Consider the following 14235-nt stretch of genomic DNA (forward strand, 5'->3'; position numbering starts at 1 on the left):
ACTTCTATTTAGGCATTTTTTCACTGAACATACATGAAAGTAGGACCACACTCACAACCTGCAAGTCCACAACAATTTTATTATTTATTGCTGATAACACAGGGAATGGTTTGGGACTGGAATGCTAAGATGGTTATTAGGCCAGCCCTGTGCATTCACTAGTGTGGTATGCTAGCCAAGCATTATGAGTGAGGTAAGAGAAAGCTTAACTTCTGTGCTTCTTGGAAAAGGGGGGTCCTTTGTCTTGATGGATCTGCATTCCTTCTCTCTGCTGTCTTCCTCCTCTCTGCTCCCTCATGCTGTCATGTCTGTGCTTATTTTTTTTAACCTTTGATGAGTCCATGAGTTAAGCCATTACTGACTACAAGTCACCTCTTTGTTCCCACTCTGCAGTCCTGCATGGCATGGATCTTGCTGTCAGGCTGGGGTAACAACAACAGCTACAACTTACAGTCGACTTCGTGAAGCTGGGCATTGGGTCACAGAGTCATACAGTACAGGAAGAAATCTACAGCATTTCAGTATCAGCTATCAGGCATTATGTAAGCCATATAAAAGCATTGTAAGGTCACTTTCATGATAGTAGGTGTGGAAGTTCTGCATATTTAGAGTGATTAAGGACTAGGGATTTTAGGGTAACCAAAACCATAGTGAAAATCTCATGTTACTGAGATTATAACACAAGAATACAATATTGTGGAAGCTACTATTTGCTTGACAGACCCATACTCTTCGTATTGTCCTTGAGACCATCCTAGTAACTCTAATTTCCATTTCATCTGAGAAAGGCTCTGCAGGACATGTATCTACTCAGAATGACATTCCTGAGATGAAGAACACAGAACAAAGCTCATTCACTAAACAGTTCAGAATATGGCTTAGATGGCTGCTGTGCTGCATCCAGGTTTCTGCTGAATTTCTGCTGAGGTTGTCCTCCATTGACAGAAGGAAGCTAAAGCTAAGTGCCTAGTTGAGCTATCATGCAGTACAGAAGGAGACTAGCCATAGCTAGAATAAGAATCTAGGTTTACTTTCATGGTCTATAGGATCTCATTGGGTCCTGTTCCCAGCTGGGCAAAGAGGACAGTTCCACAGACAGTTCTTTCTTGATAGGCCAACCCCAGGCTGTAAAAAAAGGAGCAAGGTTCTTATTCACCTGCTGAGAAAACTTCTGTGCCCATAGGTTCATCTTAGAAGGGTTGTCTTTTGGAACAGTGGACATTTTCTGGTAGTCGGAGAAGAGATGGATGAAGGGATCCCAACCAAACCCTTCCTGTAACTGATGGAGAAGAACACAGTGTAAAAACAAAAAACTTCCCATTTCACTGGCACAATAACTGTGCTACAAGCAGCAGAAAATTCCATAGGTTTCTGCAGTGTCTTTTAGAACTAATGTGAGATTAGATAAAAACACCCAACTTTCAAGCTTCAGCGCATAACTTCCTGTACACTGGAGTGAAGGAAAATACCCCTTGCCATTGCACTGGCCTGCCAAAAGAGAGATGAAAGATGCATTGGGAGCAGCCAGAAATGTCAGCAACTTCTGCTGACTTGGGCAGAAGAAAGCTTCTTGTGCAGTGAAAAATTATCAGAGGACACTTATGGAAAACTGTAAGCAGCAGATGCTTTGGCTATGAATAAGTACAGAAAGGATTCAGATAGAAAAAAAATTGTTGCATGAGTGAAATAAAGAGTAAAGAGGTAGAGAAAATATTTGTTGTTGCTCAAGATGAGATTAATAGGAAGATCTGATTTGGAACAGCAGCATGACAGGCTGCAGAATGTCTACGAAATTTTCGCAGTTCCTACCTACACCTCACTTTCTGATACTAAACAGACTAGACACTGCATTGCATGCCACAAACCCTCCACGATGCTGGAACATCTAAGTAGGAGACAGCACTTCTACATTAGGTGAGCAAATAGGGATATATTTACCTCTGATAATCCCCTATTGATATGGAAACTCCTGGTGCTGAGACTAGCTATGGACTAGGCAGTATCTTTTTTGTGAGAAGGTTGGAGAGCCATGAGGAGGCTGACTGAGAGGTGGTAAATTAAAGGGTCTTGTGCTAGATCAAAATTAGTAAGCCAGTTTATACTGGAAGAGGCTGAATACCATATTAGATTATGTCTGAACTGAAAAACGCAGGAGCATCTCCTTGACCCTGAGTTCAAGTATCTAGCCCAAACAATTCCTTGTCACAACATGTCCAGAATGAAAACTGTCTGTTCCTTCCCACACTGCCGGTTTTCTATGGGAACAAAACACAGGTACTTGTGGGGGTGAACTGTTACACATTCTAGACAAGTTCTGGAACCAGCAGACGGGAGTACAATGCAAGTGTTTCTCTTTCCTAGTCTAGACAGAACCTGGGAGGTCTCTGACTTTAATCCAAAGCAAGCAGTGAAGAGGTGGAGGCAGAATAGGAATTTTGTTGTTCCATTTAAATCTGTGAATCTCTTGGGCCAATAAACAGATTTTCTAATTATACTCTTTTTAAAAAGATCTGTGTTACAGGCTTTAGTGACCACTTTTTTGAGATAAATAGGTATCCAGGCCAAACTCCGAGAGATGTTATGCTCCATTAGGCAATGGCAAGACCAGAGGACACTGTGATGACATGCAAATGTAAGAAACATACAGGAGTTGGACCTAAAAAGGCATGAATAACAACACTGAAGCCTTCCTGGGTTGAAGGAATGTGAAAAGTGTCTAAATGTCAGCCAAATGTAGGACTTCATGCAACAAGGAGTCCATTCCACAGAAAAAAAAAGCCACATCATAGCTATAATAGGGACAGTATACCTAGAAAGAACTGTAACTACATTTTAATGTCACATTTATTCCAGCAGTCTCATCAGCAGCCAGACAGGAGATGGGAGATGCCAGCCTAAAGGGCATGGGTGAGGTGGTGGCCAAGCTGGTTAACATAGTGTGGGAAAACTTCCCTGTTTGAAACTGTACCACTCTAAAACTATTTTGATATTCATTCCACCAGGGAAAACAGAGGTTGACTCTTCTGATTGATGATTCAGGCACTGCTCTGAGATGTGGAAAAATCAGTACCAATACTCCTCCAATAAAAATGTTGCTGTTCATAGAAGATGTGAAAGCTCCAAGACAAGGGGGCAAAGGGATACTCACCTCACAACAGTCAGCATCTTAAGACTACAAAATTGACATTTCCCTAATGTCCCCAGTTAAGATCATGTTGAGTGCTCTCTCCACTAGTCTATTAGTTGCTGCAGGGGTTAAAAGGGGGAAAAATCTCTCCCGTGATTCCCAAAAGAACACACTTGAATCTAGACCTGAATCTAGGACAGGGCTTATGATTCAGTTTCAGTCATAGTAAGGGATCCAATTACATGTGCAGGAGGGTAAGCTGAACTTACACACTAACCACTTAGTGGACTGCACTGGCACCACCCAGTGCAGCAGCTTATGGGAACACCCTGCTTTTTGCTATGTTCTGTAAAGAGAAGACTAGACATTTAGCTCACCAGGATATTGCTAGAAGCCTGGCTCCTCTAGACACTTTACAATGCCAAAATTGGTTTTGTTTTGTTTGGGTCTTGTTGGGGTTTTTGTTTGTTTGTTTTTGGATTTTTTTTTGTTTCTATTTTGATTTTGTTTTTCTTTTCCAACTAGCCCAATGTCCCACAGGAAATCTGCAGCACATAGAAGTCTCTCTCCTAGGGAAAAGGATTGGTATATTCACTAAGCTCTCTCCCTGAGTGGCCAGTCCCAAGTCTGGAAACGAAGTTTTTCAAGAGGCATTGGCAACAGATGCTCCATCTCTGTACCTCTGAGGTGCTTTCTGGACTGAAGAGGAACCCAGATTGCAAGCAAATGCTTACAAGGCATGACAGATACAGTCACCAGGCTGCAGACATCCCTCTGGCATAGGCTCCACTGACTGCACTAAGTACACACCCACTTTTCCCAGTTACCTGAAGGTATGTCTCCAGTGCAGTCCACACTTTCCAGTCCTTTAGTTGAGCACCTTTCTTCAGATACTCTGTTATCCTTTCCTCCCGACACTGTGAACTAAGTGCCTTATGGGCCTGATGCCTGGGAATCCCCAGAACCTTCTCATGAACATAGACAGACCAGAGGTTGCAAGTGGCTTCTGTGGTATGAGGGGGAAACTCCCATGCTTGCTGCTGTTGATTGTGTCCCAGTTCATGGATAGGACCCCAAAGACCAGTGGTTTTCATGTGCTTTGTGTCCAACATCTCCTTCACTGCATCCAGGTGGCCCATGATGGGGTAGCCAGAATGCATCCAGCCTGCAGGAAAAACAGGTACCAACACATGCCATAAGTGCTCACCTCTATACCTCTTAGACATAAATGACAGTGGAGGTTTTTTTCCATTTTTCTAGTGCCTTTCCTTCATCATACAAACCACTCTAAATTACCACAAATGGCATTTTTTTCCCTCTGCAAGATGGGGAAATACTGTAAGTTTCACTCTAACAAATAGAAAACTAGGCAATATAAAGGTAGTACGGAACTATCAGTTGAGCACACTTTCACCTGCTTTTGCTTTTTATACATACGCACACACTCATGGTTGGACTGAGGCTGAGAATTTAGGATGTGGGAAAAAGCCTGAGAGTCTCTCAGAATACACCTGACTTCTCACAAACTGAGCACAGCTGACACCAACCCAACCATTCAATAATGACATTCATCACCCTGGCAGAACTTGAGCCTTCCTATGGAGAGTGTGGATACTGCAGACTGCACTCCAGTAGCGAGCAGCGTGGATGAGACCCATGGAAGTGTCTGTCATGCTTAAGGGCTGCAGAGCTTCTCATGCTTAAGCCTGTTCTTAACCCCACAGAACAGCTATGCTACAAACAACTCCTTAGCATCATGCTAGGCAAAAATCTTGCACTGCAAAGGATTTTACTCATGTCTCCTAGGTGTCTTCATCCCTGATTTGTCCTCGAAGATTCGCAAAGCTTCATACAAGAGTCACCTCTCAGAACTTAAACCCCTATTGTAGAAGGGGGTAAGCAGCCCTTTACACTGACTATATAAAGAGCCTGCACAGCAGACTTTGACTGAATTCTAAGCTTACAGACTAAAAAAGCTGGAGAACATGAATGGCAACTCCCTTCCTATAGGAACTATTTAAGATCTTGAGCTCCCTCTTTTTCAGCAAGAGGGATGCATGCATTTAGCAGCCACTGGCACACAAAAAGTTCCAGACCATTTAGTCCACCCAAAAGAGAAGGGAATTTTTCATCTGAGGACTATGATCTTTTAAAATGGCACTTGCTCAGAACTTAACACTCCCAAGATGTACAACAAATTCTTTCCATGTGGCTTAGCAAAGGGCATCATCGGGGTTCATGCCAAGCCCTTGTCTCATTGTGGCGTGATGAATTTAACCAATTTATTTTGAAAAACAACTAAACAGAACTTCTACTGCAAAGTTCCCTATTTCCTATCTGACTCCAGATCAAATGCACTCAGTTCACAACTTGAAAAGCTGGGGTGGGAGAGCATCAGCTGCAAAACTATAAACTCATGAGCTTCAACAATGATATTGATCCTGCTTCTCTTATTGCCATCATCTCAGGCTAAGCTAAGCTTAGCCCACAGTAACCTTTGTGCAGCCTGTCTCCAGAAGGTAGGTGCACACAGGTTTAACAGTTGTCACTGAATGTGTGAAAACAGTCCTGTGGCCAAGGAAGGGAAAAAACAGAAACCAGCTCAGCATCTCCCAGATGTACTAACTCTGCAATGCATTCAGGAGGGAGAACAAGTAACTACCTGTGAGTCAAAGCCACTGCAAGCAGCAGCTCTGCCTTTTCACCTACCCAGGCAGCAGAACAGCTAAGTGAGAAAACACCAGTTTTGAGAGCAGGGAGGCATCTGATAGGGTCAGTACCTTTTTTTGCACAATTATGCAATGGTCTCAGTCACTTGACACCTTACAGATGTTCTCAGTGTGGCTCTAGCAGTTCAACCTTAAAGGAACAGACAATGCTGCTAGAGGCCACCCCAGCTCTTAACCCCCTGACAAAGCCCTGTGGCAATGTACCTACCACATGAGATCTGGACATCTGTTACAATCCTCTCCGGCCTTGGGAATTTTGTTGGTGTGGCTGCCAGTTTGCTTATTGCCACCATGATCTCATTCCACAGGGTCAGCAGTGGCTCTGGGTTCTCCAGGTGGCGGATGCTCTCCGATGGCACAGTCAGGATGAGATTCTCAGCAGCCAGTTCTGCCCAAGGAGCAGGGTAGTGCCGGATACAGCTCCTCCACTGCCTTTCACAGGTCTCCCCTACATTGACAATGAAGTAAAGGGGTTAAAGCACAGCTCTGACTTTTGATCACACTCCGAGAAGTCAACCTGGAGAAAGAGACTGCAGTTGTAAATTATCTTGGAAAATGGTATGTTGCAGTTGTGTGACTGGTGGAGGTGGATGTTAACTAGTTTATCCTCATCCTGTGCTTGGGAAATTTTCTCAGGCTCTTTTATGGATGGGAGACAGCTAGAAGAGGACTGGTATATACCAAAGCAGTAACATACTAGGATCCCTGTTTTTCATCTGAGAACAAGTATCAGGTTTCTCCAGTGTCTCATGATGGCCTCATTTCTTTTTCTCCAGCAGAAATTTCCTGTTTCATGTGACAACCTTGGTTTTGTTTAGTTTAATAGAAGAGCAAGAAGAAACTGCAAACAGAAAGGAGAGAGAAACTGACAGAAAACATGGGCAATTCAGCAGATTTACTATAAGGACTAGAGATGGCCACACAGGATCACAGTAAAGCAGGCAGAGAGCAAGGCAAGTTTTCTTGTGGCAGAGGTCAGTTGGTCTCCCTCCAACTCAATGGTTTCCATCGGAATTACAACTCCAAGCTTCAAGAAATGTGACTTACCCAACAAAACAAGGAAATTAAATCTAGGTATTCCTAAACCCAGGCATTTCTAAAACATTCCAAAGTACAGATCATCTTTCCTTTTGGTCAGAGATAGCAGTTCCTGAGAGCAACACTAAGGAGGAAAGGCATCAAGGTAAACAAACATACCAAGCCTGAAGAAGGGAGCTCTGACTGCCCCTTCTACTGTGATGGGCACTTTCCCGAGGACACTCCCTGCTGGCAGGACGATGTAAATGAGACCACCCCAGAGGCAGGAAAGGGATTGTTTCTGGCAGGCAATATCACAGGTCCGTATCACCACTGGGGCCCGTTTCAGCTCTGTGGCTTGAGAGAGGTCATCTGAGTGACATCCAATCTGCACCTGGCAAACAGAAGAGCAGGAACAGATGGTCAGAGAGCTCCAAGTATGACCTGGCAGAATGACCGTGACACACTGAGTTATCTGCTGCAGCATTGCTCTTCCAGGGCATGCACACAGAAGCAGTCTTCTGACTCCAGCCTAGCTAAAACTTTCAGCCTATGGTGACCAGAATCAGCAAATGCATTGAAAGAAGCAGGCTAAGTTGAGTGCTATCCCTGTCTCACAGCTTTACAGCTTTACTCCCATTATTACTGAGTCAGCCATATCCAGCAGCTCAGGGTACTGCAATGACTTCTTTCACTGTACTTGCATTGATCATTTCTTTCCCCTTCACCAGCATCAAAGGCACATTCAGTAACATGAGTTGGAGCGATATGATCACTGATTGTTTCTTTCATTGTCTCTTCCATTGTCCTCATACAGTAAGACAGTGGCTGTAGGATCAGACAGAAAAGTCTGAGTTAACTTTGCATTTCAGCTGCCGGGAGCTCACAGTAAAAAATCTTCAAGCAGGTAAGCATTTATCTGCTTTGAATTTTGCAGAGAACAGGATCCCAAGTAACTAGTTTATCTACAATCTTGATTTATCTACAGAAGCAATAGTGACAGCACTGTGAAACTATCTTATGAGGCAGCTGGAGAGACAGAATGAAGTTTGCTGCACAGAAAGGCCGAAGTATTTCTCTTGAGCCTGGAAATCACCTTCGCCAGTTCTCTTTGCACAAGATAAATAGATCTGCCTTCAGGTAGCAGCCCAATTATCCCACCAGTGCACAGATATAAGAGGAATGCAACACAAGAGTGGGAAACAAGGTGAAAAATTAGGACAAGGCAAGGAAAATGCCACAGGGGGGCAGCAGTAGGGAAGGACTGAAAACTCAATCGGAAAAGGCGACAAAACTCGAGAGGAAAACTTCCTACGAGCTATTTTTGAGTGCTCACCTGACAAATGCATCCGTGTAAACAGAAGCCAAAGCAGAGACAGCTTACCTTCAGACCAGCACCGACCACCTGGCAAGGGAATGTTATAACTGCAGTGTGCCCTTCAGGGAGGTAGAGTCCCGTGCTCCTCCAGGCTGTCTTACCTAAAAGAAAAAACACTCCTAAACAGTCAAGAACTTCTTCAACCTTATTTTACGGATTCTGGAGATTTCATACTGCAACAGAAGAATATTCCATCCTTTTCTTTCCTGTTGCTCCACAGTCACAGAACTATCTCATGTTTTACTCGATCTATCAGAAAGATAGTTTTAAAGCAACAAGACAGAAGCATGAATATCACACCATTAACAAGCAAACCTACCCAAATTTGAACTTCTGGAAATGCCAAGCTTAGTTGTGTTTACTAGTATCTTCTAAACATACACACCTTCTAAAACTAAGAAGGAAAAAAAAAAAGAAACCCAAAACCCACCACCGCCTCCACTCAGATTCTCTTACCCTAAAGCCCTCATAAGAGGTGCATGCTGTGGTGGTATTAAACCCAGCTGAAGTTGTAACAGTCATGAAACATGTCCTAAGTAACAGGCTGACAGTCACATTACATTTTTCCTTACTGACTGGACCAGCACAAGCTGAAGCCTGCATTCATTCCCATTTCTAGCTGACTGAGGTTTTAAGTCTAAAAGAACTGTCCTATGCTAGGTGTAAGATGGGTATCCCACCATACTGCTACAGTTCAGCATGTTTCTAGACAGTCTTCCCATGGTAAGACTCCACTGCCAAGACTGCTGTTAAAAAAAAAAATCTCTGCCATTCTCTCTTTTTTTTTTTTTTCTTTTTTTTTTCTTGTGAAACAATACATATTCTGAGTATTTCTGGTCAAACAAAATACAGTGTTCAGGCCAGTACATTCAGTTCAGCCAAGCCTAATGATTTTCCCCTTTTGTCCTGACTCATTAGTGTTAAAAGGAGTTATTCCACAACTTTTCTTACCGCATGTCCTCTGCACTCAGACATTGCCTCTCCAGAACAGTCTCCTTTATCTCATTAGAAGTTTGCAAAGAACTCCTCACAATCATATTACAACAGACACACACACAAATTAAAAAAAAATAATTATTTGTCTGTGGGATAACAGCTTGATAGCAGAATTTAACCTAAAGGTTAAACATACCAGTTGTGAGCAGGAATACTCAGCAAAGTGGTATAGATGCAAGGCCTAACCTTAGATAAATAATTTAGGGTGAAACTATCTCTCTTGACACTCTCGCCTCAGTGATGGTGTCAGCCCAAAACGTTCTCATCATGCTTCCAGCCTCTTGTTTCCACCCCCAAAATCAGACTTTCACTCTATCAACTGTGCTAACAAAAAGAAGTTGTGAAACTGTGCCATAACTCGGGCTGAAATTATCAAGATAAAAAAAGAAAGCTTTTATTCCTAACTCCAGTCCCTTCGTAGGATGGCCTCATCGATGGCTGTATCAACTATGGTCACAAAAACCTGCATAGTTGAGCCCGGAGTTTCTCAAGGAGGCTTTCTTAAGGTCTTCACAAGACCCTTCAGCATAGGGTTTTGTGCTGTGGAAGTACCCTAAAGGTGCCTCTGTTGGGTGGTTCTTCCCCTCCAAGTGCTTATGCAGGAAGAGCAAGAAAGCGGAACTTTCACAAGATGTATCAGAGAGCTAAAATCAGACCTGGCCACAAAACCAGCCTGTCAGCCACACACAGGGGTCAGCCTCCTCACAAGCCTGCAATGAAACCACACATCCGTCCCCAAGTTCAGACACACACAGACACATGCACACTGAGGATGGGTGCCCCACCAATCCCAGTTACAGGATGCCTCAGAAGGACGGGGCATATACTCCTCACCTGGGTTTGTGCCATCAATTTCCACAGTGATGGGGTGGGCACAGACCTCGGTGGCAGATTTCTGCACCAGGGCCGAACTGTCCATGGTAGTGAGGGACAGCTCAGTGGCCATGCGGAGCAGGACTGCTTCTTTCGAATTGCTCTTGACGGGGCAGTGCTTATTGACGTGTGGGAGCCCAGACCTCTGAAGCACTTTGATCAGGATGCGGTGGAGTGAGGCGTAGGCGGGGCAGCCGTCGGCCGGGATGTGCAGGAAGGCGGCGCAGTCTTGAGAGAGCCTTTGCAGCCAGTCCACCAACGGGGTCTGCAGCTCCTCCTGCTTCTCTACATGCCTGTTGAAAAGAGCCAGAGCTCTGCGGAAGTGGTAGTGCTCCCCGGGACCCAGGGCTGGGTGCTTGGCTGCCTGGACGCTCTGCCCCAGGATGCTGATCCCAAAGCGGTTGAGGATTTTGTTGCCAGGATATTCTGCCACGGCCGCTTTGCCACAGTTCTGGGAAGCCCAGTACCAGGCCTGGCCTCCGATGAGTAGGCCACCTCCCTCTGCCACGAAAGTGTGAATCCTCTCCGCCTCTCTGTCACTGTAAGAAGAGCAGCAGTACACGCTGATGTCTCCTGTCAGCTGTGACACCTGGCACCTCACTTCCTCCGGAGGGAGGAGGCTGCACAGTTTCTTCAGGCTGGCATCAACACCCACCAGCCCCTTTTTCCCGGCGTCCAGCCAGTGGACAGCATTGAGCAGGAATCTGGCCAGCTTTGGGGAGAACAGCTGACTCTCGTGGGTTGCCACCACAACACGGCCCCGGCCGTAGTGCGCCGCAGCCAAGAGGCAGCGATGTGAGCTGTCCAGGCAGAGTGGAAAGGAGAGCAACCCGTGTACCAGCAAGATGGAGGGCATGCCCCCTGTCACCAAATCCAGCTCTGACACACTGTGCAGGAGAAACTCAGCATCAAGGCTGAGGTTGACCTGGTGCCTGCAAAACCAAGAAGGATTCAGGTTAGCCCCCATCACAGAACACTTCCCACAAAAGGTCGCCTTGCTCCATCCCTGCCTCTTCTTCCTCCTAGTAAACCATGCTGCAAGTCCTTTCACTAATGAAAAAAAAATATCTATTTTTTCTCTTTTCAAAGCCTGCTTTTGCAGTAATGCAAATCTGTAGGAATCTCAGGACTCAAAAAATAAAAAAAAAAAAAAAAAAAAAAAGAAAAAAAAGAAAAAAGAGACAGAAGAAGTCAAAGGCAAGTTTCTAGACCTCTGACTTTGAAGAGCAGCTAGAAAACCTAAGTAAGTCACAGAAACTCAAGAATCAAAAGACATTTCATGTTTTTTTGAACTGTGGGTTGAAACTGCAAATTCTGTGGGATGCACATGTCCTATAACAGAAACTTTTCCTGTTCATCTCATCCTAGTAATAATTATCAAGTAGCAAGCCCAGAAGATTTCTCTGTGTCTTCTCACAGCTTCTGCCACCATTGAGAACTGAATAAAGGACAGCAAGGCCAGATGGGCAGGATGGACAGGCAGACAAACATCTGGACAAATAATGAATGACTAGAAGCTGAATCAGGGCCTTAACACATAGTCCTCACATTACCACTAGTAGGTCTCCTTAACATAGAGATTATACATGAAAGGCCCTCTTATCTCTGCTATTTCCAGATAACTCCTTTATGTCACCCTGGAGAAAGACAAGTTGAATTATTCTCACTTGCCTTGTTTAAACTTTCTCCTGGGTCTGCCTTTTCTGACAGTTTTCTTCCAAGACTGGAAAGAAACTGATGCTACAAGGCCATTGCAGACAACAAGAATAATTATGGTGCCCTTCTGCATGCCCATAGGAGAGGAATGAAATCTGCATCTCTCCTGTGTTTACTGCTTTATTAAGACCCTTTGCTACACAGAGTATGAATTGAGGCATACAGCACTGCACCTGCCTTATAGTGCAGTTGATACCCTGGGTTAAGCAGAGGCCAGCAGGAAGGCCCAGATGCACAAAGCTGATGTGCTCAACAGGAAACAGGTATCTCACCTTCTCTGTGGCTCTGGATCCAACAAAAACCTCTGTAAAAACACAGTAAACAAGGTGTAGTTCCCTATTAGATACCATTTAAAGTCTTGTTAATTGCCATGTAATTTTCATTTGTTGAGTTCTCTACCTCACTCCTACTTCCATGCACTGCAGGTGGAAACAAGAATCAATCAGCAAATTTTACTTCATTTGCTAGCTGTGTCCTAAGCAAAGCAGAGCTTTCTGCTACCTTTATTGGGAAACAGACTGAGCATGCAGAGAGTAACAAATGCAATTATGTTTGAAATTAATATAAATTTAGTATTATATTTCCACAAGGAAAAGGCTGTAATGGAAAAAAACTGCAGGGAAGTTCATTGTAATTGTAGCAGCTTTGACTACAGTGAAATGAAGCTGTCATGCAGAGGAAGTGCAGCCACACTGATACTCCTCAGACAACCTGCTGCACCTTGTGCAACTCATCAGAAAGTGGTGTTAGGCATGGTACGGCACACCTGCTGTCAAAGGGAGGTGGAGGAAGACAGCAGAGCAATGCCCAGGATTCTGCTGTGCAATATGAGTCACAGCAGCCCTGACTTTTACACTTGCTGCTCCAGGACCCGGGGGACCATACTGGAATCTCCAAATGAACTGGAAGCATGGAGATTTCCTGCCCACAACCTGTGACAGAAGCTGAGAAGAGGGGTAGCACTCAGCTCACCCCCTCAGCCTGCACCAGGCCCTGGTTTTCACCTGTAGAAGGTGAATTTCTTCAACTAACAGGCTAGACAGGTTTAGCAGGTGCCAGCCAGAGCCTGCACCAGAAGACAGGGCTGGCACTACATCTCCAGCCTGGCTTTGAACTACGTGTAAGTTTCCCTGAATGCAGACACATCTGGGGAGAAGGGGAGGAGTTCCTCTTCCTGCCCCTGTCCCTGGTGTTACTGGGTGTGTTGCACTCAGGCACACTTAGTCAGGCAGACTGCTCTAAGAGATGGCTCCCCTTAACTCTTTCCCCTTTAATTAATTCCTCAAGCCCAGCCCTACTGCTCTGGAAACAAAGACACCATTCTTTCTAATTGCAAACAGCAGGAAGGTCCCCCTTAAATTGTCTCACATCCTGGTTATTAAAGGACCTACATTTATCATCATCCTTATCTCTCACCTCAATAATCTTCTACAAACACCTCACCTGCATAACCTGATCAGTTGTTTAAATAGAGAGCAATTCAGATACTCACGAGACAACCAGGGCAACCTTGGGAATCTTCTTGGCAACTTTGAAGATGCCTTTCTCCACAGCATTGCCTGTGAAGTACACACCAGCCACACTGGTCACATAGTTCCCAGGGAATTCAAGCAGCACCTTCTCATTGCCATGTTGACTTGCCCAGTGCCAGGCCTGGCCACCAATGAGCAGCCCTCCACCTTCCTTCACAAAGCCAAAAAGGTCTTTTGCCCGTGTGCTGTCATAGGCATCCATACAGTACACCCCCAGGGAGGAGCTGAGCTCTGCCCCAGCCTGTACTCCGATGCCAGCCCTGAGCAGCAGCTCGGAGAGGGCATCTAAATGAGGATGGACCCCAACAAGGGCTTTGGGGGAAGGCTTGAGCCACTCCACAGCATTTCTGAGGAACTGGGAAAACTTGGAGTCCTTTAAGATTCCCTCGTGGGAAACAACCACCATTCGGCCCTTCCCATAGTGTGAAACAGCAATCAAAACCTGCTTCTTAGAGCTCACAAGGATGGGGTAGGCATCCTCTCCAACAAGTAGCAGCTCACAAGGAACAAAGCCACCAGTGAAGTCCCACGGCCCAACACCATCCACTAACAGCTCATAGGTGTCAGAAGGTTTCATCTTCAGGTCACTCCTATCTGTTGGAGACAAGATCAACATTCATAACAATATGGCTCTGCAATGAAGAACAGCTGCAACAATCCTGTGGGGCCATTTCTTTGCTCTCTAGTAAGAACTTTAAACAAATGGGAATAATTTACTGAAAGCAGCCTTGTGGACTCACCTTCTTCAGGGATTTGTGACTTTTGTTTTTTTGCCTGTTTGGCTTTGTTATCACACTGTTTATCATTTATTCAGAAGTGACAAGAATAACAAGATGATGGAAGCAAAGAAAGTGACTGTTTCAACAA

General features: G+C 44.8%; 1 protein-coding gene across 13 annotated transcripts in view; it reads right to left on the reverse strand.

Annotated features, from left to right (window-relative positions):
- Positions 1-14235, reverse strand: part of TCAF2 (TRPM8 channel associated factor 2) — an 18955-nt gene continuing 4720 nt past the window's right edge. For all 13 annotated transcript variants that reach the window (XM_030467567.1, XM_030467277.1, XM_030467503.1 and 10 more), the window contains 7 exons: positions 13329-13962; positions 10082-11052; positions 8258-8352; positions 7054-7267; positions 6065-6304; positions 3955-4292; positions 1-1279 (listed from right to left, as the gene is read on the reverse strand). In XM_030467567.1, coding sequence (XP_030323427.1) covers positions 1034-1279; positions 3955-4292; positions 6065-6304; positions 7054-7267; positions 8258-8352; positions 10082-11052; positions 13329-13945 — 2721 coding nt within the window. In that variant the 5' untranslated portion in view covers positions 13946-13962 and the 3' untranslated portion in view covers positions 1-1033. The remainder of the gene's footprint in view (positions 1280-3954; positions 4293-6064; positions 6305-7053; positions 7268-8257; positions 8353-10081; positions 11053-13328; positions 13963-14235) is intronic.

The sequence above is a fragment of the Calypte anna genome, chromosome 1 (assembly GCF_003957555.1).
Source record: "Calypte anna isolate BGI_N300 chromosome 1, bCalAnn1_v1.p, whole genome shotgun sequence".
Lineage (NCBI taxonomy): Eukaryota > Metazoa > Chordata > Aves > Apodiformes > Trochilidae > Calypte > Calypte anna.